This window comes from Chrysemys picta, chromosome 4 (genome assembly GCF_011386835.1).
Source record: "Chrysemys picta bellii isolate R12L10 chromosome 4, ASM1138683v2, whole genome shotgun sequence".
NCBI classification, from domain to species: Eukaryota; Metazoa; Chordata; order Testudines; family Emydidae; genus Chrysemys; species Chrysemys picta.
The window spans coordinates 109,288,181-109,316,104 of record NC_088794.1 but is presented as its reverse complement, the minus strand read 5'-3'; the positions used below and the strand labels follow the sequence as shown (position 1 = coordinate 109,316,104).

The 27,924-nt window shown below is 41.8% G+C and overlaps 1 protein-coding gene across 6 annotated transcripts; it reads left to right on the top strand.

Moving 5' to 3' along the window:
* The first annotated feature begins 81 nt into the window (after nucleotides 1–81).
* On the top strand, nucleotides 82–27,902 carry PPP2R3C (protein phosphatase 2 regulatory subunit B''gamma). 6 transcript variants are annotated; one of them, XR_010600688.1, is made up of 14 exons: nucleotides 82–275; nucleotides 946–1,094; nucleotides 2,758–2,888; nucleotides 4,054–4,158; nucleotides 6,229–6,341; nucleotides 7,667–7,764; nucleotides 12,549–12,619; nucleotides 13,664–13,796; nucleotides 15,007–15,062; nucleotides 15,140–15,215; nucleotides 15,908–16,623; nucleotides 17,457–17,594; nucleotides 26,336–26,395; nucleotides 27,181–27,902. XR_010600688.1 is itself a non-coding variant. In XM_005285339.5 (14 exons), exons 2-14 carry the CDS (start codon nucleotides 1,004–1,006, stop codon nucleotides 27,367–27,369), a joined length of 1,395 nt encoding a protein of 464 aa, XP_005285396.1. In that variant the 5' UTR covers nucleotides 189–431; nucleotides 946–1,003; the 3' UTR covers nucleotides 27,370–27,902. The 6 variants fall into 6 exon arrangements, 5 of the variants coding, with proteins under 5 accessions (XP_042713429.2, XP_005285396.1, XP_005285398.1 ...); XM_005285339.5 differs by having other exon boundaries at nucleotides 189–431; nucleotides 2,761–2,888; nucleotides 15,908–16,044; XM_065593278.1 differs by lacking the exon at nucleotides 82–275 and adding an exon at nucleotides 292–431 and having other exon boundaries at nucleotides 15,908–16,044.
* Nucleotides 27,903–27,924: the final 22 nt, after the last annotated feature.

Genomic DNA, 27,924 nt, shown 5'->3' with positions numbered 1-27,924 from the left:
TCTACCTAAGGAAGAACTTTTCCTCTGAACTTGCTCTCTGTCACGCGCGCCGAACGGTCCCTCCGCCAATCAGGGCTCTGTATGAGGCTCGCCACAGTCCAGACTGCCGGCTCGTGTTACGCATGTGATCACAGGGATCCAATGAGAACAGAGCACAGTAAAGCGGCCTTAGTTGGCCGTGGCCGCCATATTGGTTACGGGCAGGGTATCAGCGCCAACAGCTTTAGTCGGCCGGAGACGTACGAGGTGTATGGGACAGGTCGCAGGCGCCGGAAGTAATTGCAGGGCCCTTAGCAGCTTCTTACCCGCACCTAGCATGGTGGTTACGTGATGGAGGAACAGTAACCCGGATGTGTGGCCGTTGGGGCGGGCGTTGCGGGGCATGGAGTGGAAGCAGGCGTTGCGGGGCCGGCTGGCCGCCTGCACCGGCCGTGAGTGCGCGGGGAACATGGAGCGAGCGGGAAGCGGGGAGCAGAGGCTGCGGGGTCCCACAGAGAGCGGGCGGGAGAGTCTCTGGCTCTGCCCTAGGCTCGATCCAGCGCGGAGCTAAGGGGCTGTGCTGACATCCCGGTCCGGCCCTGCCCTGGAACCAGCCGGTCCCAAGCTGGCTCTGTTCGGGCCCTCAGTGCAGTGAGCGAGCAGACGGGCGTCCCTGTCACAAACCACCACCGTAGTGGGTGTCTGACCCGCCCCGGTAGGCTGTCTCAGCGGGGGTAGGGGTAAAGCCTGAACGGGCCCTGGAGCCCGATCCCTGCAGATCGGGGTGAGGTCATACAGGTCTCGTTTAGGGTGTGGTATTAGCTAACACGTGCTATCTACCACATCCGAAGGTCTAGTGTAGCCTCGCTGGAGCTCTCTGTGCTCATGAGGGCCCTCAGATGCCTCCAGGACTGCGAGGCCCACACCTGGAACTAGAGCTAAGATCTCTCTCAAATCACATTTCAGCTCTTTGCGTTTAAAAAAAGACCCCTCGTCTTTCCCACATAAAACATTCCTGCTGAAAATGATGCAACCCGTAGGATGTTTTACGTTACATGTGAGTGACAGAGCATGCCAGATTTCAAGTCCAAGTGCTGGGTCTGCATCGTATGCTGGTAATGTTTTCTTTCCCTCCCCACTACGATATATTGTTAAAGTGTGTGCACAGTGAAATCGATACCATATCATTGCATGATACAAGTTAAAGAAATGATTTTCAAAAAAACACTTGCCCCCAAGTAGAAAGTAGCTTCAACTATTGTATGAATCCTAGGAACAACAACTTGCAGGCTTGTACAGCCACAGAATCGGTTTTAGAACAATAGTGACAAACCTTTGTTTATATCAAGGACCTCAGTTTGGTTGGCATCTTTGATAGACAAGGAGATATGCCTATCTAATGCATTCAGGCACATATACCCAGCCCCTTACTGTGGTATCTTAGTGCCTAATTAGTATACACCTCTATCCCGATATAACACAACCCAATATAATATGAATTCGTATATAAGGCGGTAAAGCAGCGCTCGTGGGGGGCTGCGCACTCCGGCAGATCAAAGCAAGTTCAATATAACGCGGTTTCACCTATAACACAGTAAGATTTTTTGGCTCCCGAGGACAGCGTTATATCAGGGTAGAGATGTATTTGCATACCTTTTGTATGAAGAATAAACGCAAATAAACGTGTAGTAATTTGTACTTTTATTTAGTTGTGACTGAATAAAATGTTGTGCTTTTTATTTCTCATTCACATTACTGAGGACATTGGTATTCTTACAGTTTTCTTCAAAGATTTTACCACTTTATTAGCAATTACTTAGACATGTTTGGAGATAGGTTCTGACACTTCGAACTTTGCTTATAATACTGCATGGGAATGGACTGGAGCCCCCTTAGTTCTACCCAAAAGAAATACAGGTGTAATGTACAGCAATAATTGATCTTCAATGAATGATCTGAAGAGAGAGGGAGAAATAGTCCTAGCCCAAAAGACAAGTGGGTGTTGAAGCCAAGTTTTTCATGATAGTTAATCTATAATTTCTACAGATAGTAAATGCAAAAATTATAGATTAAATTAATATAAGTATGTTTTAGCAACTGCTAAGCTTTCATTAGTCTTTAGTTAGATATGTGCAGAAAGTTATGCTAAATGCAAATGCAGAATGTGCACTCTTCCTGTGAGGGGAAAAAACCACAGGAACCTTGACTTTCACATTATGATGAAACAAACAGGATCTTTCTTCCAAGGGTTTACAGTAGTATGCAGGAATCATAGTCCTGAAACCCTAAGGAACTTGTGCATCTGCAGGGAAATTGTGGGAACCTGCACCGACTTTCCCTCATCCAATAGTAGTGCTACTCTTGAGGGAATCATGTTGCCACAGAAACCTCCCTTGTGAATGCACATTAAGACTCTGAGGTGACTTAGTGCTTGTAGCAGAATTACATTTAAAAAAATAGCACCAGAGAACTTGCTGCTCCCTGCCTTTTCCAGCCACAGCCCTGCCCTCCTTCACTCAAAGCTTTCTGACCACACGGTGTTAGCAGAGAGGGTCTTCTGCAAGCCTTTGGGGAGCAGACAAACATGATGTACGTCTGCTGTTTTCCAGGCATTTATGCCTTTTACTTTATGCCCTCTGCGGATTATACAGATTATAGTGACATTGGTTGTTTAAAAATGCAATTATATAAAAGCAAAATGGATTTCCTTTAACCCAACACTTTGTTAAAATCAGTCTACCTGGGGGTAAAATGTAAGATATTCTGTTCTGTGTTAAGCAGCTAAAAAAAGTGAACAAGAGCTAAAGGATGAAGAAATGGAGTTGTTTACAAAATACTACATGGAATGGAAAGGAGGAAGAAAAAGCGTTAATACATCGTACATGAATATACCACGGTTTTATTACAGGGTAAGTGGTATATCCAGAGCTACTTAAACCTAAGAATATACCACTCAAAGCAGAAAATCTTTATCTCTTTAATACTGGCATTTTAGTAGCAAAAGCTACATTGGGTCAGAATTTGAGAGAGTTGTGTTGTGAGTGTTTTTCCCTTCTAGCTGTGGATTGAATGAATCTCATACAGCTGCTGAGGAGGATCTGATTAAGCCATGAAATAGTTTGCTAATGCTGTAGCTAATTGGTTAATCGGGTTAGCCATTGAGCAACATAAAATATATATTTTCTCTGTTTTCAAAACTTGAAAGCCCACTTCCCATCTTTTCCAACCTTTACATGCAATTCATGACCCTGGAATGCCAGTATCGTGAAGTCCCTACCCTGTTTCCTGAGCATTTTTACAATAAAAATAGAATGCTCTGTCCTAGACCTTTAAATAATCAGTAAAAACTATTTTTGTCTACTTTTTCACATGTGTATCCATTATATAAAATAGTATTTTCCTAAATACAGCATGCTGAGGATTGAAGATGCTCCTACTGAAATATAGATTGCACTGACATCCCATACATTCTCAGGTTCTAGTAAAATCCATGGCACACAGCTGAGTGCACTGTTTGGCAAAAGTACTTAATGAAGCAGCAATATGAAATTTACACATTGAAAATGCTTATAAATTCACAGGAACTGTATTAAGGATTTTAGGTTACATTGACCAGGATATTGTTCAGTGTCAGATGTTTGGCAAGAGTTGTACCATGCAAAAAATATGAAAAGGTATTTTTATGCATCAATCAAAGTTGGGCTATAAACCAAGAAGTAATAGGAGACAGTGACTTGAGACATTTTGCAGTTATTTGTCTTTCATGAGATCAGAAACTAAGATCTTGCAGTGGTTTTGGCTCCATAGCGAACATAATTCCAGTTCATATTACAAAGTTTATAATATCACTATGGAAATATTTAGGCCATATATAATACACGATAAAAACATACTCCTTCCTTCCGTCCTATTTTTTTTGGTAGATTGCATATTGTTACAGATTAGACTGTAAACTCTTTGTAAGACAGAGACTTGTATTCTGATATGCTTGTAGAGCACCTACCAAAACAGGACCCTGATCCTGATTGGGGATTAAGGAATGCAATACAAATAATAACATTGTAATATTTTTAGCTACCAGCTGAGGATGAAGTCTTACTGCAGAAATTAAGAGAAGAATCTAGAGCAGTTTTTCTACAGAGAAAAAGTAGAGAGCTGTTAGATAATGAAGAGCTGCAGGTAAGAAGGCACTAAGAATGTATCATTTTTTAATCTAACCATCAGAGGAGTGAAGTTCTGGAACAGCCTTCCAAGGGGAGCAGTGTGGGCAAGAACACTAACTGGCTTCAAGACTCAGCTTGATAAGTTTATGGAGGGGATGGTCTGATGAGACTGCCTACAATTGCATGTAGCTGGTCTACGATTACGAGCAGCAAATATCTTCAATGGCTGGTGATGGGACAGAAGATGAGGAAGGCTCTGAGTTACTATAGAGCAGGGGTCGGCAACGTTCGGCTCACCAGGGTAAGCACCCTGGCGGGCCGGGCCAGTTTTATTTACCTGCTGATGCGGCAGGTTCGGCCGATCGCGGCCCGCACTGACTGCGGTTCGCCTTCCTGGGCCAATGGGGGTGGCGAGAAGCGGCGCGGGCGAGCGATGTGCTGGCCGCGGCTTCCCGCCGCCCCCATTGGCCCGGGAAGGCAAACTGCGGCCAGTGGGGGCCGCGATCGGCCGAACCTGCCGCGTCAGCGGGTAAATAAAACTGGCCCGGCCCGCCAGGGTGCTTACCCTGGCGAGCTACGTGCCGAACGTTGCCGACCCCTGCTATAGAGAATTATTTCCCAGTTGTCTGGCTGCTGGGTCTTGCCCACGTGCTCAGGGTTTAACTGCTCACCATATCTGGGGTTGGGAAGGAATTTTCCCCTGGGTCAGATTGGCAGAGACCCTGGGGGGGTTTTCGCTTTCCTCTACGGCATGGGGCACAGGTCACTTACAGGTTTAAACTAGTGTAAATGGTGCATTCTCTGTAACTTTAAGTCTTTAAACCATGATTTGAGGACTTCAGTAACTCAGCCAGAGGTTATGGATCTATTATAGGAGTGGATGGGTGAGGTTCTGTGGCCTGCAACATGCAGGAGGTGAGATTAGGTTATCGTGATGGTCCCGTCTGACCTTAAAGTCTATGAGTCTATTGTTAGGGCTTGTCTTCACTGCAGAGTTAACTCAAGCTCTTACCTCAAGTGTTGCCCCTATCCTGGCTCCTGCCCACCCACAAAACCTCTCACCTGAGTGTGGTGGTGCTTCACACCCCAGATAGTTGGCCCATCTTGGGGTGTGACCTAAAGCTTAAGTGCTGTTTACACATGGGCTGCTAGCCTGCCAGTTTTGTAGTGTGAACGCAGGTTAAATCACTCAAGTGCTGATAGTCCTCCAATGCCTTCCCACAATTCACCAGGGGTGTGGGAGCAATAATGGGGTGCTGAGAGCCATTGAACCAAACTGTAAACCCTCTATATGATAGAAACTTCTTCAAGCTAGGGGGTGCAGGAGCACCCCTAGTTCCAGTACCTATGCAATTCACTGAGAAAGAATCAAAGAACAGCTTAACTTACTGGGTACAAAGAACCATGGGCTGTGGCCCCCCAAATGATACACACAGATGAGTAGAGTACCAGTATGGATGCAGTTGGGTGGACACATTCAACTATAGGTTTGCAATGTGGCGGCTTGCACCTGAGCTAGGCCAACCTGGGTGCTCAAAGCTGAGTGCCAGTCGCCCAAATTAACTCTGCATTGAAGACATGCTCTTAGATATGAGTACGGCTAAGATTTAGTCCCTGGTATTTTTAGTAAAAGTCATGGGCAGGTCACGGGCAATAAACAAAAATTCAAAGTCCTTGACCTGTCCATGACCTATACCAAAAATGCATGCGATTAAATCTTGGCCGGGGGGAGGGGGAGGGTTCCGGGGGCACTGCTGGGGAGGGGCATCGGGGGGGAGGGAGCCGGGGCCAGTGGCACCAGCTGCCAGGAGCCACGGACTGTGGCTGCTCCGTCCACCCCAGGACCACTGCCGGGGTCTGCTGGAGCAGTGGCTGTTGTGGCTGTCCCCGGGGCCACCTGAGCAGCTGGTCCTGGGGTCAGCCACACTGGCCCCTGCAGAAGTCATGGACGTCGCAGAAAGTCACCAAATCCGTGTCTTCCATGACATCCGTGTCAGACACAGAGCCCTAGATATGAGTAACCTGTTTGAGCATGTTAACATTTGTTATGTGATATTTCCCTAACCAAATCTAAATCCCTTTTAAGAATTTGTGGTTTCTGCTGGACAAACATCAGACACCGCCTATGATTGGGGAGGAAGCAATGATCAATTATGAGAGCTTCTTGAAAGTTGGTGAGAAAGCTGGACCCAAGTGCAAGTAAGGCTCCTTTATCTAGTGCATGCTTACTAAAGCTAAACAGCTATTTAAGATCATAATACTATTTAACTATCTGATTATTTAAAGTTATAATAGGAAGTTTAACTAAGGGTGAGCAAATGGTATTATATAAGAAAATTATCACTGGACTCTTCAATTTCCACCCCTGCAAAAAAGTTAATGTCAGACATGGTAGGATCCTTTTGATTGAGATGCCCCAGTAAATCCTGTTTAATTTTAATTAAGAGGAAGTTCTTATGAATAGAAATACCATTCTAATAGTAATGCTACTGTCCAGGAAACCGCAGAGCTCATGTGGCTGGGAAGAAGCACTATCTACACTAACGGATGGACTGATCCTGGTGCCTCTCCAGTGTCAGAGGCCTCTTTTATACACCCAGCATAGCAGCCCAGTTAGTTTGTTTGATTTGGCAGGAGCAAATTAATAGTCAAGAACAGGTTGTAGTCAGGCAGGTCATACAGTTTCTTCATACATCATCCTAGTTAAGGAGACTTGGAAGCTGCTAAAAGGGTAAATAGATTTAACCAGAATTGAAATACACAAAAGATCATTAAATCATCAGAAGGCATCTCCACTAAGCAGCAGTTGATGCTGTTCATTATTGAACTTAAATCTGAGCTGTCCTAGTTAAGTGGTGCATAGTTTACTTTCTATAAATAGAAACAAAGCGTTTGCTATTATAATGTGGGAAACTACTCTTGAAACCAATGAGGAAAATTGGACAGGGAGCGACTGCAGTATTACATTTTATATTTTGTTTTTGTGGTAGAAAACCAGGCAGCTCTGAAAATTCAGGTTCATTTTCTGATCTCTTATATCCATTGTATGTCACTGCGCATCTCTCTTAAAATCTCTTACTTTGCTTGTGCAATTCATTCATGTTACAGATTTTCTGAGGCCCCTGGATAGCATGCCTGAGATTAAGATCTGGCCTAGTGTCTTCTATTCTTTTTATCCATTTCCAGAAAAATAACATATCCTATCCTGTCATGAAATAATATTCAGAAGAATGTTAGTTGTTTTATATATTGTAGCTGTATCAACCAGTCAACTTGATGTCATTATATTAGATTTGCACAGTCTGAGGCTTGGTCTACAGTAAAAAGTTAGATCAACCCAGCTATGTCACTCAGGGGTGTGCAAAATCCACACCCTTGAGCGACCTAGTTAAGCCGACCTAACCCCTGGTGTAAACGGCACTAGGTTGATGGAAGAATTCATTCTATAGGTAGTGTCTAGATTGTTGCATTTCAAGCCCTTAGTGTCGACAAACCCTTAGTGTTGTCATTCTTGTGTTTCATAGGCAGTTCTTTACAGCGAAAGTTTTTGCTAAATTACTCCACAATGATCCCTATGGAAGGATATCTATCATGCAGTTCTTCAATTATGTGATGAGAAAAGGTGAGTAGATATTTCTTCTGTGATATTGAATATTATTTTATTTTCAGGCGTATTTAAATCGTATTATATTCCTAGTATATGGCCCTTCATCTGTTGAAGTCTAACAGGACACTTGCAGTTCTCTTCAACAGGAGCAATATCTGGCCCTTAGGTTAAAAATCCTATTTTCCTGTTCCACCTTTTTTTTCTGAGTATTGTTTTATAGGAAAAAAGATTCAAACTCCTGAAATATCAATGGCAGGTTCCTTATGGCTTTGACATAAAGCTTTTGAAAGTCATCTGCCTTCCTGCTTACTCACACCTTGACTTCCTGCTAAGACTGTTCCAAGCTACTGTTGCAGATTTGACACCACACAAGGAAAAGTAGTGAATGGGTAACTATTTAAGATGCCTTATGCTCTTCTTTAAGCAACCGAGGGCTTGTACACATTACCACGTATGTCAGTATAACTTATGTCACTCCAGGGTGTGAATAAGCCACTAACCTAAGCGCCAGTGTGGACAGAGATGTGTCAGTTTCTCTCTCCAATATATCTACCACCTCTTGTGGAGGTGGTTTTGTGATGAGAGGTCTCTCCTGTTGACATAGGGCGTCTTCACCAGACGTGCCACAGTGGCGCAGCTGCATCAGTGCAGTTGTGTTGCTGTAGCGCTTCTAGAGTAGACCAGCCCTGAGTTCCACCACAAGCTTTTTTTGTTAGTTTTGGGTTTCTTCCATTACACACTTAGGTGTAAGCAGGTTGTCTGTGTGGCACCCTCTTGTGAATAGATCAGTTCACATCTCTCAGAGCTATTGTGTCAAACTATATTCTGCTCCAGGGAATGTTCTGATTAATCTGAAAATGTCTTATTAAGAAGAATGAACCCTTCACACCTCTGAACTCCTATGCTGCAGAAGATTGTGCAGAGACCCTTCCCCCTACATTAGTCCCCAGAGTGGAATCTGGAGCTTCCCTCCACTCTGCCTTACTGCTTCCAGCTGGTAGATGTGCTTCTCACAGCCCATCAGTTACAACTTTCCTTTCTCCCCATACCTTCCCAGCCCTACTGAGAGCATGGAGGAGCCGGGGGAGGGCAGAAGTGGTATCTGAATAGTAGTGAGGTGTTCCCAGGAAGCCTTCTTGTGCCCCTGAATCATACCTTCCTTACTAACACCACTTCCTCAAAAACCAAGAGAAATTCACTGCCAAAAAACTTGGTTTACACAGAGTTACGGTTGACCTGCAGAAGCTTGTATCCTTTCAGAACATCAAATGCACCTATACTTAAACCTCTGCAAACCAGGAAACGCAGAGTTCAGGCACACACCAGTTCTACCCTGCACTCTTAACTCTGCCCACTTCGAGTGATATCCCTGTGATATGTCTCCTCCGGGGTGCCACCTGGAACTGGGGTACAGCTGAGCCCTCTGTTCTACCAATCTGGGTTCCCTCTCACACTGTGACGTTGTGACAAGCTGCAAAGCCTTCCAAGCTTGTGCTCACACCAACATCCACAGGCAGGGATCACACCCAGCTGTGTTCATGGATGCTCTGCCAGTCACTGCGTGAACCAACAATAGATAGGCTCCAGCCAAAATACCCGCAGCTCCTCAGCCTAGGAACCTGGATCTATACCATCCTGCCCTGGTCAAAACTTGACCAGTATAAATTTATTAACTAGTCCGCCCCTCCCTCAATATGAAGAGGACGATGCACATACCCTTGTTAACTGAGCTGAGATTTTTCCCCAAACCCTTCACTCAAAACCACACTGGTTAAGATAAAACATAAAACAGATTTATTAACTACAGAAAGATAGATTTTAAGTGATAGCAAACAGATGAAAGTCAATTACCATAAGAAATAAAACAAAACTGCAATCTAAGCGTAATGTAATAGTTAGGATTTGAATCAAGCAGTGTCTCACTCAGTTAGATAGTACAATCAGGTTAGCTTTTGCATACACAGGCAGGCTTCCTTCTTTCCTGCCTGGGACTAGCACTCTCGCCGCCCTCCACCCCCTGCAGTTCAGTCTTTTTTCCTCCAGTACTTTCAGGTGTTGTGTTGTAGGGAGATTGAAGCCAAGTTTTATATCTTCTTCCAACTTGCTGGAAAGCTCTTTTGCTGTGACCTGGGTCAAACAGTTCCCATTGTGTAGTGCTACGTCTGAGAGGTTTCTATTGTACGCAGTTCCTGGGGTAATCCATGTGCTTGTGTGTATTTTCTCAATAAGCAATCAACATTGTTTGGCCTTTTTATTGTTGTACCTGAAAGTCTGCTTATGGGTGTTTTAAACCTCACAACATGTTTCAGTAGCACATACATAGCCAAACTTCATAACTTCACATACAATGATAGTACTTACAATCCAATGAGATATTGATGTCTAGCAGATCAGGACTTTTAGAATGATATTCACAAGGCATACTTTGTACAAAACATATCATAATTATATGCAGTGGTGAATATGGGGGTGCCAGGGTGTCACAAGCCCAACCTGCCCCTGACAAGTGACATAGCACTCTATTCTGCTAGATGATATGGAGTACTGGTGGAGACAAAGCACATAGGTACAGTAGGAGAAAATGTCAAACCATGTCCTCACTAAGGCAAAAGTTGTGTTTACGTTGGGCTTAGTGAACATGAGCTGCCTCAGCCTGGCCTATACTCACCCACTCCACCTATCCTGCACAGACTACCCCAATTTTGCCAGATGATAGCATCCCTTGTCCTAAGGATTCCTGGTGGAATATGTCCTACTCTTATCCCTGTCCTGTAGTGTGCTATCATGGATACTATACTACTACTACAAATTCCCACGTCAAGATTGAACTGTGTTGCTCCACTCTTTGTACAACCCACATAACTCAGTGCAAAAACGAGGGCTTCACATAGGTGTAGATGCACCTCTCCATATATTGTGGTGTGGGCTATTGCAACTTGCTAGAAGTAATCCCTGCACCAGTTTCTAAAGGGGACGTCTATACTGCATCAGGGAGGTATAATTTCCAGCTTAGGTAGGCGAACACACAATAGCTCTGCTCAAGCTAGAAGTAGCAGTGTGGCCTGAGCGGCTAGCCATGAAGAAGGACCTTAGATAGGATTGTACTCAGGTATTGTAGGATTGTAGCCATGAGGAAGGATCTAGGACCTTGGCTAGGATTGTATTCAGGTAGCTAGCCCAAATCACTCTGCCTGTGTCGCCCCAGCCGCAATGCTAGTTTTAGGTGCTGGCTCGAGCAGAATGCACGCATGTCTACTCAACATGGGAATTACAACCCTAACAGTAACAGTAAAGGGCCATTGAAATACATACTCCTGGGGGAATTTTGTGCTACTGCACATGCACAAAATTCATGCCCCCACGGATTTCTTTGTTTCCTTGCAGAAAAATGATTTCTGATGGTGAAGCAAAGAGAAGCTGCAAAAGTGGTCACACACCCCTCCCCCGCAGCGTAGGTGTGGCGTTTTGGGTGCCTGGAGCAGCCAGCAGGGAGGGTGGCTGGGGACGCACTAGCCAATGGCTCCTACCCTGCATCATGCTCATCTCTAGTCCCAGCCGGGCTGGAGGTTGGGGAGGACGGGACTTCCTCTTCCCCTGCAAGGATCGGCCATGGCCGGGTCAGGAAGCTGCTTCCCGTTGCACAACCCCTGTGCATCCAGACCCCCCCCCATATACCCAGATACCCTCCCCAAACCTCAACCCCTGCACCTAGACCATCCGCTGCTGAATCTCCTGCACTCAAACCCCCACCTCAACGAGCCCCATCCCCCTACACCACCCTGATAAGCTCCCTGCACCCTCCCCCCACTGAGCCCCAACCAGTTGCTCCTGGACCCCCCCACTGAACCCCCACACCAAGCCCCATCCCCGACATCCTGACTTCCCATGCTGAGCCCCAACCACCTTCACCTGGACCCCCTGCAGAGTCCCATTCCCACTGCACCTGGAACCCCCCAACGAGCCCCTGTGCATCCAGATCCACCCTGCATCCCCCACACCAAGCTGCCCACACCCAGATTGCCCCACATAGAAGCCTCTCACCCCACACCTGGATCCCCCCACACTAAGCCCCTCCACACTTAGATCCTTTCGGGCTGAGCCTGCTTGCCGCACACCCAGATTGGGGGCTAGGGTTGGGTGTGCGCGTTCAAGTCTCTGTCTCTCTCACTTGCACAGAGGGGCATGACTCTGTCAAGGTCAGGTGCAGCCTCACTGCCAAGTCCGTGTCCCTAGGGGGGTGGGGCTGCAGGTTGATCTCCCACCTCCGTGCAGCCAGTGGCCTGTGCTCCCCACTGCCATGCTGGAGCCTCCACATATATTTATTGACAAAATATGCAGAATGTTGCAGAATTTTAAAATATTGTGTGCAGAATTTTTTTTTTTTTTTTGGTGCAGAATTTTAATTTTTTGGCACAGAATTTCCTCAGAAGTAGTAAATATATGCCAATAAATTAGAGAATGCAATTCCATGGGACACAACACACCACACCACACCACATAAAATGGCACATTTACTTAGTCATTCCTCATAGTTGCATGTGGGGCAAACTTGGCTGAAACATACTTATAGTATATCCCCAGTGACGCTTGTTAACTCTGGGTGGTAGGGTAAAGATTGTGGGGCAGGATTGGTATGTATCTTAAATCTGTAATTCCTGGTTTTCAGAGGATTAACTATAGATGCATTTGATATTCTGAAAGGGTACAAGAGACTGTCAGTCAACTTTAACTCTGTTAACTAAATATTCTTTGCCCCCAAAAAAGGATCCTGTATCATGATTCTAAATCCTTTTTTACAGTATGGCTTCACCAGACAAGAATAGGCCTCAGTTTATATGATGTGGCAGGACAGGGTTACCTCAGAGAATCGGTAAGTACTGCCCACTCAGTAAATTTAATGTTCTTTATCCTGGGTAGCTTAAATCAATAGAGAGGATAAAGGTGACTTGTACTTTAATGTTTCTCCATTAGAGTAAGATCCCAATAGTCCAGACATCTTGGGTGACACCAGATTTGTTTGGATAAAGAGGAGCTTATACAGAGTAATAGAGATTTAATAGCAAGGGAATCGCTAGTTTGGGAGACATACTGGTAATTCCTTAGGGAGGTTTCAATACTAAGATTTCAGATAATTGATATTCTATTATATTTATTGATAAAGAGATAATGTAAAAGACTGGTGCTAACGATGCTCTTCAGATTATTTTATCTTTACACATGTAGCAGTCTTAAAAAATAAAATAAAATAAAATCTATAATCGAATATTAAGCAAAAAGAACATCCAGATCCCGCAATTGTGCACTGGCATTCGGCAAATATTCGATTTACCACATATTCACATGTATTTCTCCTTCCCCCCAGTTTTACTAATGAAACAGTGCCAGTCATAATGCCAGGTGTGCATTTTACATGGTGTTCATCTTGAAGAAACAACCTCAAGTGTACAGAAATCTTTGTTTCATCATATGAGGGAGCACTGTCTGAGTACCCTCTATTCTTCCTGTTGCTCCTGGTGTCTTTTAATTTTGACACCAAAAAAACTGCTGCTGTGCTGTCATATGCTCTTCTCCTGTCACTTTTACTGGCAATGGTATAAGCCATCTGAATAGAGGTTTTAATTAGTCTCTAATTATTCAAGATACCATCTGATTTACTAGGTGCAGTAAATTTCTGAAATTTGTAAAGGAAGAGATCATCATTAGTCAAACTCGGATTTAAAAATTGGAAGAAAGGGAGAGGTTTTAAGTGATTAAATAACTCAAGCAGTACAGTGACATTGCAGGATAATGTTCTCAACAAATAAAACTTGTAAAGCAAAAGAATAATTTAAACAATTAATTTAAATTAACAATTTAAACAATGGCAATGTTTATAATCTCAAAGCATATTTTCTTTCCTTTTTTAATTTTGCAGGATTTAGAAAATTATATTTTGGAACTTATCCCTACTTTGCCTCAGTTGGATGGTTTAGAAAAATCATTTTACTCGTTCTATGTCTGCACTGCGGTTAGAAAGTTCTTCTTCTTTTTAGACCCTCTCAGAACAGGTAAACTTATGTTTTCAAACTCTCAAACATACGTGGAAATGTTTTTACTTTTAAAATATGAATACTGAAGTTGTTTCTATCTTCATAACATTGTACAAATATTTTCATAGGCCCCAATCTTGCAATCTGATCTGTGCGGACTGAACTCTACTGTAGACTATGGGGTTCTGCATAGGTTTAATGGTGTGTCTGCACAGATCAGATTGCAGGATCAGAGTCAGAATGAGTCCTAATGAAATACCACCTCAAAGTTGTACTCTAGAATATTTGCTTAGAAATTAAAAATAATATGTTGGGCCATACTGCTGCAAAAATAAATGAACTAGGATTAGCTTTATATTAATCCCTACTACAGTTAAGTGCAGCACAACAACTACCGCAGTTCTGATGGTATTCTGCCAAGTAATTCTTCTCATAAAACACAAGCCAGAGATCTTTCTGCCAATCTGATATACTCTTGTTAGTTGGATTTTTGAGTATCTCTGGCCTAATCTACACTAGAAAAGGTTTGTGGTATAGCTATACCAGGAAACCCTCCTAGTGTAGACAGAGGTTCCACCATCAAAAGAGTGCTTTTGCTGGTATAGCTTATACCAGTTCCCTGAATGAAATAAGCTGTTTTGGCATGTTTTGCCACTATAACTACGCCTACATATTAGGCCTTTTACCAGTATAAAAAATGTTGTATTAAAGCAAAAAAATCACACCCAACCAATGTTACTATCCTGTTAAAAGTTTTCGGTATAGACCTGGCCTATAACTTTTCACAAATGCACAAACACGAGTTGTTTATGTTTCACTTGTGACTTTGTAAACACTCATAATTTTGATCCTAACTTCCTGTCTTTAAAATTGTGTAATTCCATAATGATTCCTTTTTGAACTGAGACACAGTTTACAAATGTCAGGCTTTGTACACTATAATAGCTAATTTGTATTTTTTTTAAATGACTTGTGTTTGATCCTTAAATTTAACGGTTTAACCTGTGTCTGTGTGATAAGCTTTTTTACTGATTCTCTTTTTGATGGGTTAGGAAGCATAATTGATAATAAAAAGTTTGCATTGTTTTTCCTGGTAATCTTTAGGACCAAATCTTGGTAACCTTATTCACTCAGTACCACAAAAGTAAATGGAACCTCTCAAGTGAGTAAGGCCAGGTTGATGTGTAACTAGGTGACCATGTTACATTTTTTTTTTCTTTTCCCACAGGCAAAATAAAGATACAAGATATTTTAGCTTGCAGCTTTCTGGATGACTTATTGGAGGTAAAAATCTCTTGACATATTTTGTTATTTCACTTTGCACATCCTGAATCCTAACTGGGTGCTTCCTTTTCCTTTAGTTAAGGGATGAAGAACTTTCTAAAGAAAGTCAAGAAACAAATTGGTTTTCTGCTCCGTCCGCATTGAGGGTTTATGGTATGTTCCTACATGCACCGTCATTTGTATTCACTAGCTTGCATAATTTAGTCAGAGATTCAGTATTACCTTTCCTCTGTGGTCCCATATCTGTGTAAAACCCCACTGCTTAGATAATCTTCCTCTCTTGCTTCCTCCATTCTTCACTACATCCCTCTCACCTTCTGCATCATGTTCATGTTTTTGGTCCTCAAATTCACTATCCCTTACATCTCTCTTCATGCTCCTTAGATTCTTCCCTACCTTCTGTCCTAACTGCTCCCTATGTCTATTCCCACTCTTATCTGTGCATCTCTTCTTTACCCCTGAAACAGCCTCCTCCTTGTGTGCCAGTCGCCCTCCATTCCTTCGTTAAAACTACTTTTGCCGCTAAACTTTCTTACATTGTTGCTCTCCATTTCTGTACTGAGGCATGTTCTAGTCCATGTATCATCTTCATGTGACTTATGCTGTTAGTGCTTTGGGGCAAGGACCTTGTCTTTCTACATTCTGTATATGCTTAGGGTGCACTATAAATATTCTTACGGAGCTAGAACATTACAATTTAATAACTTTACTTGTACATTTAATCCAAAAGAATGTGAAATATGTTAAATGAACTTGACACTTCTGTGTGTTGTCACATTAAAATTTAATTCTTCTATGATGTAGGGAGATTTTATTGTATTTTCAGTCTATTTTCTTCTTCCTAGGCCAGTATTTAAATCTTGACAAAGATCACAATGGTATGCTCAGCAAAGAGGAACTGTCCCGCTATGGAACAGGGACTCTGACCAACATATTTTTAGATCGTGTCTTCCAGGAATGTCTGACTTATGATGGAGAAATGGTAATCATGTATCTCTAGCTTGCACTCCGATTTACACATTCTGTACTAAAACTATGATAGATATATTAGCATAAGCATTATCTTTAAAACAAAGAACAGATTAAAGTAATATGACTATTTTATTTAGTACCTGCTTCTGCAAATAGAACAGAGCAGAAGCTTAGAAAATATAATTATCTGATTATTACCAAAAAGCATAATGTGTTATTCCAGTATATTTTTGTGAAAGGAGATGAGGTACCATTGTAACAAACCAAGATAATCCAGTATAAATTTTCCTCTCCAATAACTGAAGGCAGTAATGTTAACTAAATGTGGAGAGGCAGGAATGTTTCTGGAATGATTTTGGCTCTTTCTCTTTAAACAAAGAATGAAATCCAAATGGCAAGTAACTGAACAATGTTCATTAGAGAGCTGACCCAGCAGCTAGTTAAATAATAAACCTCATTGTGCAGTTAATGTGAGGCAGAAGACTATGGTGGTTTTGCTGTGTGCCTCCTACAGCTATGAGAGTGAATAGTGAGGAGCCTATAAACTAAAACTAAAGACTTAGGATGGACAAAGACAATCAGTGAAAACGTATGTGTATATTGTTTATCGTGAAACACTTCATTTATAGTGTATCACTGTTCTTTGTGTTTATGTTGAGATGGTTTATAAAATGCAAACTTAGTTAATTGTGAATTCACCCTAGCGGTCTGTGTTCTGGGGCTCCAATTTTAAGCTAAAGTGGATGGGGTTGTGATGAATGCATAGAAATACAGTGTATATGTAACCTATGTAGGTAGCTATAGTTAATTTGTTGTATTGTGGTCAAGAAACCAAAGCAGTGGCACTAACAGAAAAAAGAAAACGTATGATCTAAATTCTACTATATTTAATATCTCAACCCAGGGTCTGTTTGGTCCTATAAGTCCTGCAGCATTAGTTACCCTGTTTTGAGAGTCCTGTGTTTTAGGTACATTGGTCATGTGGCCCACTCTCAGCCAATGGAAAGCCTATCAATATTTTAGTGCTATAAACTATTGACTAGAAGTGGAGGAAATTTTTGGAAACTACCTTGTCATATGGTCCCCATCTCAGCCAACTGGACTATGCTTGGCAATCTAAGGATGTAATAAACAAGTATTGTTTAAATGTATATAGCCTGTTTCATTTGGATTTCTGGACAGACTCCTTAGTGTACAAATAAAATGTCAGTGAAAAAGTATGGGTATGCTGCCTCAGTAAATCATAGAAACAAACTTCTCCGTTCACTTCAGTGGCAGCAACCATTTTCTGTTTCATGTTGTTGTCTTCCAAAAAAACCTAACGGCTACCCTACAGTGAAATAGCCACCAATTACAATGTTCCTGCTTGCAAAATCAATTTAAAAAGATGACTGTAATAATCATGATTGTATTTTCTTTTAGGACTATAAGACCTACCTGGACTTTGTGCTTGCATTAGAAAACAGAAAGGAACCTGCAGCTCTACAATATATTTTCAAACTGCTTGATATAGAGAACAAAGGATACCTGAATGTTTTTTCCCTGAATTATTTCTTTAGGGTAAGTCTCTAGATGTGTGTTGTTATAGTCTCTGTGCTTCTACTTACAGATCTGCAGGGAATCACTTTAAATTACCTATGCTCACTATGAGGTTTTTGTCAACTTTAAAAAAGATTTAAAATGTTAAAACCCAACATTCTAAAACTTGGAAATAATTCAAAAGGCATTTTCAACATCTTACCTGCATTAGAAACTAAGCTGCTTTGATTTAATTTAAATCAATAGAAAATAATTTTGGTGTTCCAACAGTTGAAATTGCCCTATAATGAAGACTTACTTACAAGGTAAAAAAATAAAGACAGCTGTATGGGATGGTCTTAATTTCTTTATACACAGCGTTTCAGTGCCTCAGAGGATCCAGAATGCATTATAAGTAATAGAAAATGCAATGGTAGTTATGTGCAGTCACTTAAGGGATTTTATATTTAGTGTGCAGATCACAGAATCATAGGACTGGAAGGGACCTCGAGAGGTCATCTAGTCCAGTCTCCTGCACTCATGGCAGGACTAAGTATTATCTCTAGACCATCCCTGACAGGTGTTTGTCTAACTTGCTTTTAAAAATCTCCAATGATGGAGATTCCACAACCTCCCTAGGCAGTTTATTCCATTGCTTAACCACCCTGACAATTAGGAAGTTTTTCCTAATGTCTAACCTAAACCTTCCTTGCTGCAATTTAAGCCCATTGCTTCTTATCCTATCCTCAGAGGTTAAGGAGAATAATTTTTCTCCCTCCTCCTTGTAACAACCTTTTATGTACTTAAAAACTGTTATCATGTCCCCCCCCAGCCTTCTCTTCTCCGGACTAATCAAATCCAATTTTTTCCAATCTTCCCTCCTCGGTCATGTTTTCTAGACCTTTAATCATTTCTGTTACTCTTAACTGGATTTGCTCCAATTTGTCCACATTTTTCCTGAAATCTGGCACCCAGAACTGGACACAATACTCCAGTTGAGGTCTAATCAGCATGGAGTAGAGCAGAAGAATTACTTCTTGTGTCTTGCTTACAACATTCCTGCTAATACATCCCAGAATGATGTTTAGTTTTTTTGCAGCAGTGCTCCACTATGACCTCCAGATCCTTTTCTGCGGTACTGTTTTCTAGGCAGTCATTTCCCATTATGTATGTGTGCAACTCTTCCTTCCTAAGTGGAGTACTTTGCATTTGTCCTTATTGAATTTCATTCCATGTACTTCAGACCATTTCTCCAGTTTGTCCAGATCATTTTGAATTTTAATCCTATCCTCCAAAGCACTTGCAACCCCTCCCAGCTTGGTATCGTCCACAAACTTTAAATGTACTCTCTATGCCATTATCTAAATCCTTGATGAAGATATTGAACAGAACCGGACCCAAAAATGATCCCTGCGGGACCCCACTCAGTATGCCCTTCCAGCTTTACTGTGAACCACTGATCACTACTGTCTGGAAATGGTTTTCCAACCAGTTATGCTTCCACCTTATAGTAGTTCCATCTAGGTAGTATTTCCCTAGTTTGTTTATGAGAAGATCGTGCAAGATAGTATCAAAAGCCTTACTAAAGTCAAGGTATACCACATTTACCGCTTCCTCCCTGTCCACAAGGCTTGTCACCCTGTCAAAGAAAGCTATTAGGAGGGCATGAAAATGATCAAGGGACTGGGGCACATGGCTTACGAGGCGAGACTGAGGGAACTAGGCTTGTTTAGTCTGCAGAAGAGAAGAGTGAGGGGGGATTTGATAGCAGCCTTCAACTACCTGTAAGGGGGTTCCAAAGAGGATGGGAGTTCGGCTGTTCTCAGTGGTGGCAGATGACAGAACAAGAAGCAATGTTGCAGTGGGGGAGGTCTAGGTTGGATATTAGGAAACACTATTTCACTAGAAGGGTGGTGAAGCACTGGAATGGGTTACCCAGGGAGGTGGTGGAATCTCCATCCTTAGAGGTTTTTTAAGGCCCGTCTTGACAAAGCCCTGGCTGGGATGATTTAGTTGGTGTTGGTCCTTCTTTGAGCAGGGGGTTGGACTAGATGACCTTCTGAGGTCTCTTCCAACCCTAATCTTCTATGATTAGGTTGGTTTGACACAATTTGTTCTTGACAAATCCATGCTGACTCTTACTTATCACTTTATTATCTTCTGGGTATTTGCAAATTGATTGCTTAATGATTTGCTCCATTATCTTTCAGGGTACTAAAGTTAAGCTGACTGGTCTGTAATTCCCCAGGTTGTCCTTATTTCCATTTTTATAGATTGGCAATATATTTGGCCTTTTCAAGTCCTCTGGAATCTCTCCCATCTTCCATGACTTTTTAAAGATAATCGCTAATGGCTCAGATATCTCCTCAGTCAGTTGCTTGAGTATTCTAGGATGTATTTCATCAGGTCCTGGTGACTTGAAGACATCTAACTCATCTAAGTAATTTTTAACTTGTTCTTTCCCTATATTAGCCTCTGATCCTACCTCATTTTCACTGGCATTCACTATGTTAGTCATCCAATCGCTGCTAACCTTTTTGATGAAAACCAAAACAAAAAAGGCATTTAGCACTTCTGCTTTTCCACTTTTTCTGTTATTGTTTTCCCCCCCTCGTTGAGTAATGGGCCTACCTTGTCCTTGGTCTTCCTCTTGCTTCTAATGTATTTGAAGATTGTTTTCTTGTTACCCTTTATGTCTCTAGCTAGTTTAATTTCGTTTTGTGCCTTGGTCTTTCTAATTTTGTCCCTACATACCTGTTATTTGTTTATATTCATCCTTTGTAATTTGACCTAGTTTCCACTTTCTGTAGGACTCTTCTTTGAGTTAGATCATTGAATATGTCCTGGTTAAGCCATCATGGTCTCTTGCCATACTTCCTGTCTTTCCTATACAGTGGGATAGTTTGCTCTTGTGCCCTTAATAATGTTGCTTTGAAAAACTGCCAACTCTTGAACTGTTTTTCCCCTTAAACTTGCTTCCCCTGGGATCTTAGCTATCAAGTCACTGAGTTTGTTAAAGTCGGCCTTCTTGAAATCCATTATCTTTATTGTACTGTTTTCCCTTCTACCATTCCTTAGAATCATGAACTCTACCATTTCATGATCACTTTCACCTAGGCTGCCTTTCACTTTCAAATTCTCTACCAGTTCTTCCCTATTTGTCAAAATCAATCTAGAACAGCCTCTCCCTTAGTAGCGTTCTCCACCTTCTGAAATAAAAAATTGTCTCCAATATATTCCAAGAACTTGTTGGATAATCTGTGCCCTGCTGTATTATTTTCCCAACAGATGCCTGGTTAATTGAAGTCCCCGGTCACTAAGGATACGTTTTAGTCACGGGTATTTTTAATAAAAGTCATGGACAGGTCACGGGCAGTAAACAAAAATTCATGGCCCGTGACCTGTCCATGACTTGTACTAAAAATACCCCTAACTAAAACGGGGGGAGAGAACTCAGGGGGAGTGGGGTGCGGGTGTTCGGGGGGTGAGTTGTGGCCTGGGGGAGGGAGAGTGCTGTGGGTGTTGGAGAGGGGGGCGCAACCCGGGGTGTGTGTGCTGTGGGTGGGGGCATAGGGGCGAATTGCGGCCTGGGGGATGCCGCGGGGTGGGGGGAGGGACAGGGACGACAGGCTCCTTACCTAGCTCCTGGGAAGTGGCGGCCCCAGCTCCCTAACTCCACATGTTGCCTCGGCTCCGCCCCAAGCCCCAGTTCTGCAGTTCCCATTGGCTGGGAACCATGGCCAATGGGAGCTGCGGGGACGGTGCTGTCAGCAGAGGCAGCATGTGGAGCTAGGGCAGCTGAGGGAGGGGCTCTCCCCCCCGCCGCAGTTAAGCAGCAGCCCTGAGCCCCCACACACCCAAACTCCTGCTGCTGGGAGGGTACAGGGGGCCCCCAAGACTGCCCCAGCAGCAGCCACTGCAACTGACCCTGGGGCTGCCTGAGCTGCTTAGGCAGTTCCTGGGCCAACCGCACGGGGCTGCTGCAGAAGTCACGGAATCTGTGATTTCCGTGACATCCATGACAAACATGGAGCCTTACCCATCACCACCAAGTCATATGCTTTGGATGATTTTGTTAGTTGTCTAAAAAAAAGCTTTCTCCACCTCTTCTTCTTACCGTAGTTAGGTGGTCTGTAGTAGACTCCTACCATGACATCATCCTTGTTTTTTACCCCTTTTATCCTTATCCAGAGACTTTCAACAAGTCTGTCTCCTATTTCCATCTCCACCTCAGTCCAAGGGTATACATTTTTAATATATAAGGCAACACCTCCTCCCTTTTTTCCCCTGCCTGTCCTTCCTGAGCAAGCTGTACCCTTCTATACCAATATTCCAGTCATGTTTATTATCCCACAAAGTCTCAGTGATGCCAACTGGCAGACTTGTGTTTATTAACTTGCATTTTCAAGCATTTCATTTATTAACATTTCAAGATTGCACACTAATAACTCATTGCACTTTCTAAGGCTCTGTGAATCAAATATTTTTCTCAATATTTAGCTGTGAAGAAGGTTCTCATAGTTAAGCTTCCATTAAAAAACAGTCATTAAAATTACTCTAATTCCAAATTTACTTTTCTGTAACATTATCTCCCTTTGGCTTGCAACGCTCCCTTCAAACTTTCGATATGGTTAAATCTCCTTGGAAACTTATGCAGTGCCTATATTTGCAGAAAATAGACTGTAAGTAAGAAAAGTTATCAATTATTTTTGGTGTTGATAGCTTGGGGTTCAATCCTGGCTTTGATTGATGTCAAAGGGAATTATTTGCCTGATCCTGTTCTCAGGCGTAAGATCCTTCTTCAACAACAATTGTCAGATAAAGTTAGACTCAAAAATATTTTTAGTTATCTGCACGTGGCATTTTGTACCAAGATACTAAAATCAACTGTATTTCATTGTACTCAAGCCTGCACTATCCAAATCAAGAACAATTACATATTCATTCAGCTCATTAAGCATTCAGACATAGCTCATAAAGTCTTATTTATAGTCTTATGCCCTTTGCTGTTGTTCAGTAATAAACCTTCTGTCTATTAAACAAAAACCCTTTACTGATAGTGACTTCAATTATATCATTCTGGAAAAGCACGATCAACAGAAGTCTTCCAAATAAACAGTGGAATAGTTTCAAAGCTTTTTCAGTAAGTGCTGTGCTGGTACAGAATCCAGCCTGAGCTGAATTCTATATAGAGCATGAAACAGGTTCACTTTAGTATTGGCTTGTTGCTGGTGGTTCAGATGGTGCCAGAGAATTGTAATAAAAGAACTTGGTGACAATTTTGTCACAGTTGACAGAAAACCACTTGTAGTAGTTCTTAAATTACATAAAGCATGATTGCCAATTTCACAAGGTAAATCTGCATGAATTGGCGTCCTCACTGTCTGATCCAATGCCTATTGAAATCAGTGGAAAAGCTCTCCTTGACTTCAGGGGACATTTGATGAGGCCCTTAAGTTGGACTCCCTCAGCCTATTGGCGCCATGTGTTTTCTGCTGCTAAATACTGTTGGGTTGGTTATCACCATGTTGCATGGCTTCATTTAGTTAACTTACTAAATTTTTTAGTGCGTTGTACAAAGATGCTGACCTTCTCTTCCCAGCTTGTGGTTTAGTTTAGCTACTGCTGTGAATTATTTTAACCAACCAGAATCCAGGTTCCATCTTTCAAAGTAGCTTGCTGTAGAAAATAAATACAGAACTCTGTCACAGGCATTGATTGGTCCTTCATCTTCGGATTAGGTTTTTCCCCCTTACTGTACAATTTATGTAGGTCCATTCAAATGTTTGGACAGAATTATAAATAAATTAAATTAAAATTTAAATTAATGGAGATATCCTATTTCCTAGAAGTGGATGGGACCTTGAAAGGTCATTGAGTCCAGCTCCCTTCCTTCACTAGCAGGACCAAGATCCCTAATTGCCCCTCTCAAGGATTGAACTCACAACCCTGGGTTTAGCAGGCCAATGCTCAAACCACTGAGCTATCCCTCCCCCCTTTCATTATGTAGTGAATGAAACATGTTGTGCCTCAATTCAAATCTCTCCTATGGCAAGGAATCACTGTCTTTATTCATTGAGTTTCTAAATGTAATAGGTATAGTGCTATCAAATTTTCTCTAATAAAAAAAATCTAGAGAATAAAAAGCTGTGTTTTGCTTCAAATTGGCTGTGCTAGGGTGTAGTTCCACGTGATGTTAAGTTCGAATATGTTTTACACTGCAAAATTGCATTTTGTTCAGATTATTCATTTCTTTAATCTGCAAGGTTTCATTCAGTTAATACAGAACCAGTTGTATTTTTTGCTGTGGAATCTAAACATTTAAATCAGCATAATAGTTTACGTAACACCCTTTTTCCCAAAACATTTTACAAACTATATAATCTTTGTACAGTACCACTATAATGCAGTCACCTCTGTAATGGAGGGTGGCAGGCACTTGGGGTACAGCTAGTATTCAGAAATCCTATATAAATACAATAATTTTTATTAGATTGTGTGGTCATCTGCACCCTTTCTCCATACAGGTGACTCCCTGCCTTTGCAATAATTTCAGTAATGCCCTTCAATTGTCAGTATCAAACTTTGAATTGGTCTTTCTTATCCACAGCAGTAAATCTATTATCTTATGTTTATTGAAGTGGGCTACAGAGAAAAATATTAAGGCCTGTTCTACACTAAGAGTTAAGTAAGCTTGACTATGTTACGCAGGAAAAATCCACACCTCTGAGTGGCATAGTTAAGCAAACCTGAGCCCCAATGTAGGCAATGCTAAGTCAATGGAAGAATTCTTCTGTTGACTTAGCTACTGCCTCTTGGGAAGATGGATCACCTATGCCGAAGGGAGAACCCTTGCTGTCAGCATAGATAGTGTCTACACTGAAAGCACTATAGCAGCCCAGCTGCAGCTCTAGCATTTCAAATGTGGACAAGTCCTAAGTGTGCTCTTACCAGGTCACTAGCAGTGTGGCAATTTGTGCAGGACCAAATTAATGCAATCGGGGGCTTTCGGGTATACCCCAACTTGGGGCCCCCGTGATCCTGCCTCAGCCATGTCCCTCATTTGTGTGGTAGGTGCTTTTATAATGAATGGGGCACTTCACACTTTTAGGCTGTCTGCAGACTAAGGCAGGCCTCAATTACACTTAGGTCACATTTTCAAGCTTTTTGTTGCATCTGTGAGGGTTCGAAACTATTTTGTTCACTGAAAGTTAAGATTGAGCTCATCATGTCACTCCAGAAGCTGAGGGCCCAGGCATATAGGGTATATTTATACGGGAGCTGGGAGCATGCCTCCCTGTCCTGGTGAACAGACTTGCACTAGCTCTGCTTGAACTAGCACACTAAAAATAGCAGTGTGGATGTCATGGCACAGGCTACCAACCCAGCGTTAGGTGGGCTGGTACTTGTTGAGTGGCTAGCCTATGCTGCCAGCTGTGTTGCAATGGCCACAATACTATTTTTAACACAGTAGCTCAGACAGAGCTAGTGTCATAAACATACAGCTACGGGTAGCATTAAATCCCTCCTTTACCTGTAACGGGTTAAGAAGCACAAATAATGTGGTTGGCACCTAACCAAAAGGACCAATAAGGGGAGAAGCTACTTTCAAATCTAAGGGAGAAGGTTTTTGCTGTGTGTGGTTCTCTCCGAGATAAAGGGAGAGACCAAGCAAGTAATCCAGCTCCTACTGAAATGATACAGCTAATATTACAGAAATAGTAAGTAATAGCAAGGAAATGCATTAATTATCTTTTGGTTTAGCTTGTGAATTTTCCCTGTGCTAAGAGGGAGGTTTATCCCTGTTTTTGTAACTTTGAAGTTTTGCCTAGAGGGGAACCCTCTGTGTTTTAAATCTAATTAGCCTCTAAAATTACCTTCCATCTTGATTTTACAGAGGTGCTTCTTTTACTTTTTTTTCTTTATACTAAAGTTCTGGTTTTTTAAGAACCTAAAAACCCAAGGGTCTGGTCTGTGCTCACCTTGTTTACCTATCTGGTTGGTAGATTATTCTCAAGCCTCCCCAGGAAAGGGGGTGAAGGGACTTGGGGGGATATTTTGGGAAACAGTAACTCCAAATGGTCCTTTTCCTGAATCTTTGTCTAACTCACTTCGTGGTGGCAGCAGTACTCATCCAAGGACAAGGAAGAATTTGTGCCTTGGGGAAGTTTTTAACCTAAAATGGTAGGAATATGCTTAGGGGGTCTTTCATGCGGGTCCCCACATCTGTACCCCAGAGTTCAGAGTGGGGAGGGAACCCTGACAGCTAGCATATGTCTATTTATCCAGTTGCATTTCTCCTGCTGTGCATGCTGCCAGTCGCAATGTAGACATACCCATAGTGATTGACCTTAATCCAATCCTGCCTTTGTGGATAATTTAATTCCAGTTGCTTTCATCGTTTGGATTGCTCACTCTATTCATGGAAGTAAGGATGGGTTGCAGCCACTACCACTAGGGTTAACATCTCTTTCTTTAAATATGTACTGTAGCTGTCCCCGGATATTAGAGAGTAAAGGTGAGTGAAGTAATTTTTTTTATTGGTCCAACTTCTGTTGGAGAGAGAGACAAGCTTTTGACCTAAGGAAGAGCTCTGTGTGGCTCGAAAGCTTGTCTTTCTCACTAACAGAAGTTGGTCCAATAAAAGATCTCACCCACTTGTCTCTTTTAGACAATTAAAAATATATATTTTTTAAATCTAGTACTGAACAACTGTAGAACACTACATTATCAGTTTTATTTCTTAGGTTTCTACTGCTCTAACAGCTTTTCTTTTCCTATAGGCTATTCAGGAACAAATGAAAATCCATGGACAAGAACCAGTTTCTTTTCAAGATGTCAAGGTTAGCTTTTCCTAAATATAGAGAGTACCATGTGCACATAACTGGAATTTTTGAATTAAACAGATTTGAAATTTTACTTGCACAGTATTGTAGCCACTGGGTATTTGTGAGCTGTTATATTTTTTTACAGCATGGCAAAGTTGATTTAACTCGTCAGCAATGTGACCTTGGAAATTCCCCTTCATTCTAGACTAATTATTCTGAAAGCAAAGTTTTTAGTACTCAACTTCTCTTAGTAAATTTTTTTCTGATGCAAGTACCTACAATAAGCACACACGGAGCCTCACCTTTGGTTTTAGATGCTTGACAATAATTGGAAGTTTATCTTACTTGTAAAGAAATCAAATAGCTCTACCTTGAGAACTGCCAGTAACTAAACGCATACTACAACTTATTGATACCATTCTAACATAATATTAGCTAGCAGTTCCCTATTTAGTTTCAGAAGTCTTGAAATACTGCAAGTGACTCATGTTTAATGAAGAGAAAATTCCATAACATTAGGTAGGGATTTGCCTGATTTCTTTGCGTTTTGTTGTTTTTTAAAGTGGCAGGGCTTCATGCTGCCTTTCTGAGCCCACCATACTTCCTCTCTGGCTGAGTAAGACCATTACTAGAGGGGCAGTGTATTCAGCTACCAGCTCTGTACTTAAGATGCAATCTTATTTTAGATCAAAGCTTCATGAGTGAGGGGCACAGACTGCCCAAATGATCATGCTATGGATAAATTAATCACTATTCTGCTTATAAATGTGCCTTTTAATTCTATGGTTTTCCTTTCATAGGATGAAATCTTTGATATGGTGAAGCCCAAGGATCCGTACAAGATCTCCCTTCAAGACTTAATCAACAGTAGCCAAGGAGACACTGTTACCAGCATTCTAATTGATCTGAATGGCTTCTGGACCTATGAGAACAGAGAGGTTCTTGTAGCAAGTGATAATGACAATACTACAGATATTGACGATACATAACAGGAATACACTGTACTCATGGAGATGTGCCTAAATGTGCACAAACTCTGAAGCTGCAGGCCTATTCATTATCCAAATAAGACACTTCCATCTTCCCCCAGATGGGTGGTATTAAAACTTTGTATAGGGGTTGTCAAATTGATAAATGGTGAAGCCAAAATAGCTACAGTGCTATGTAAGAGGCAACAGTGGTTTGATTTTAGTAAGCTGAAGAGATTGTTTGGAATCTTTCTTCAACCTACAGTAACAAGTAAAATTTCTCTTTCAGCATTTTGTTCTAGGATGTATATTAAAACCTGCAGAATATTAAGGATGGGATTTCCAAAAATGCCCAGTGTTAGCCTGTTTCTGCTACTGCTGAAGTCAGTAGGAATCTTGGGATTGGTCTAACTCTGCTGTATTTGATGTCAGAGTTTTTAAATCTGTCACATGTAGTGTTCACTAGCAACTATGTATGCAATGTGTATTGTTTCCTCCCCCCACGTTATTCAACTATAGATGAAGGTTTTGTATAAATAAAAAAATTGAATTTTTATTTTAGTAAGAGGGAGAATA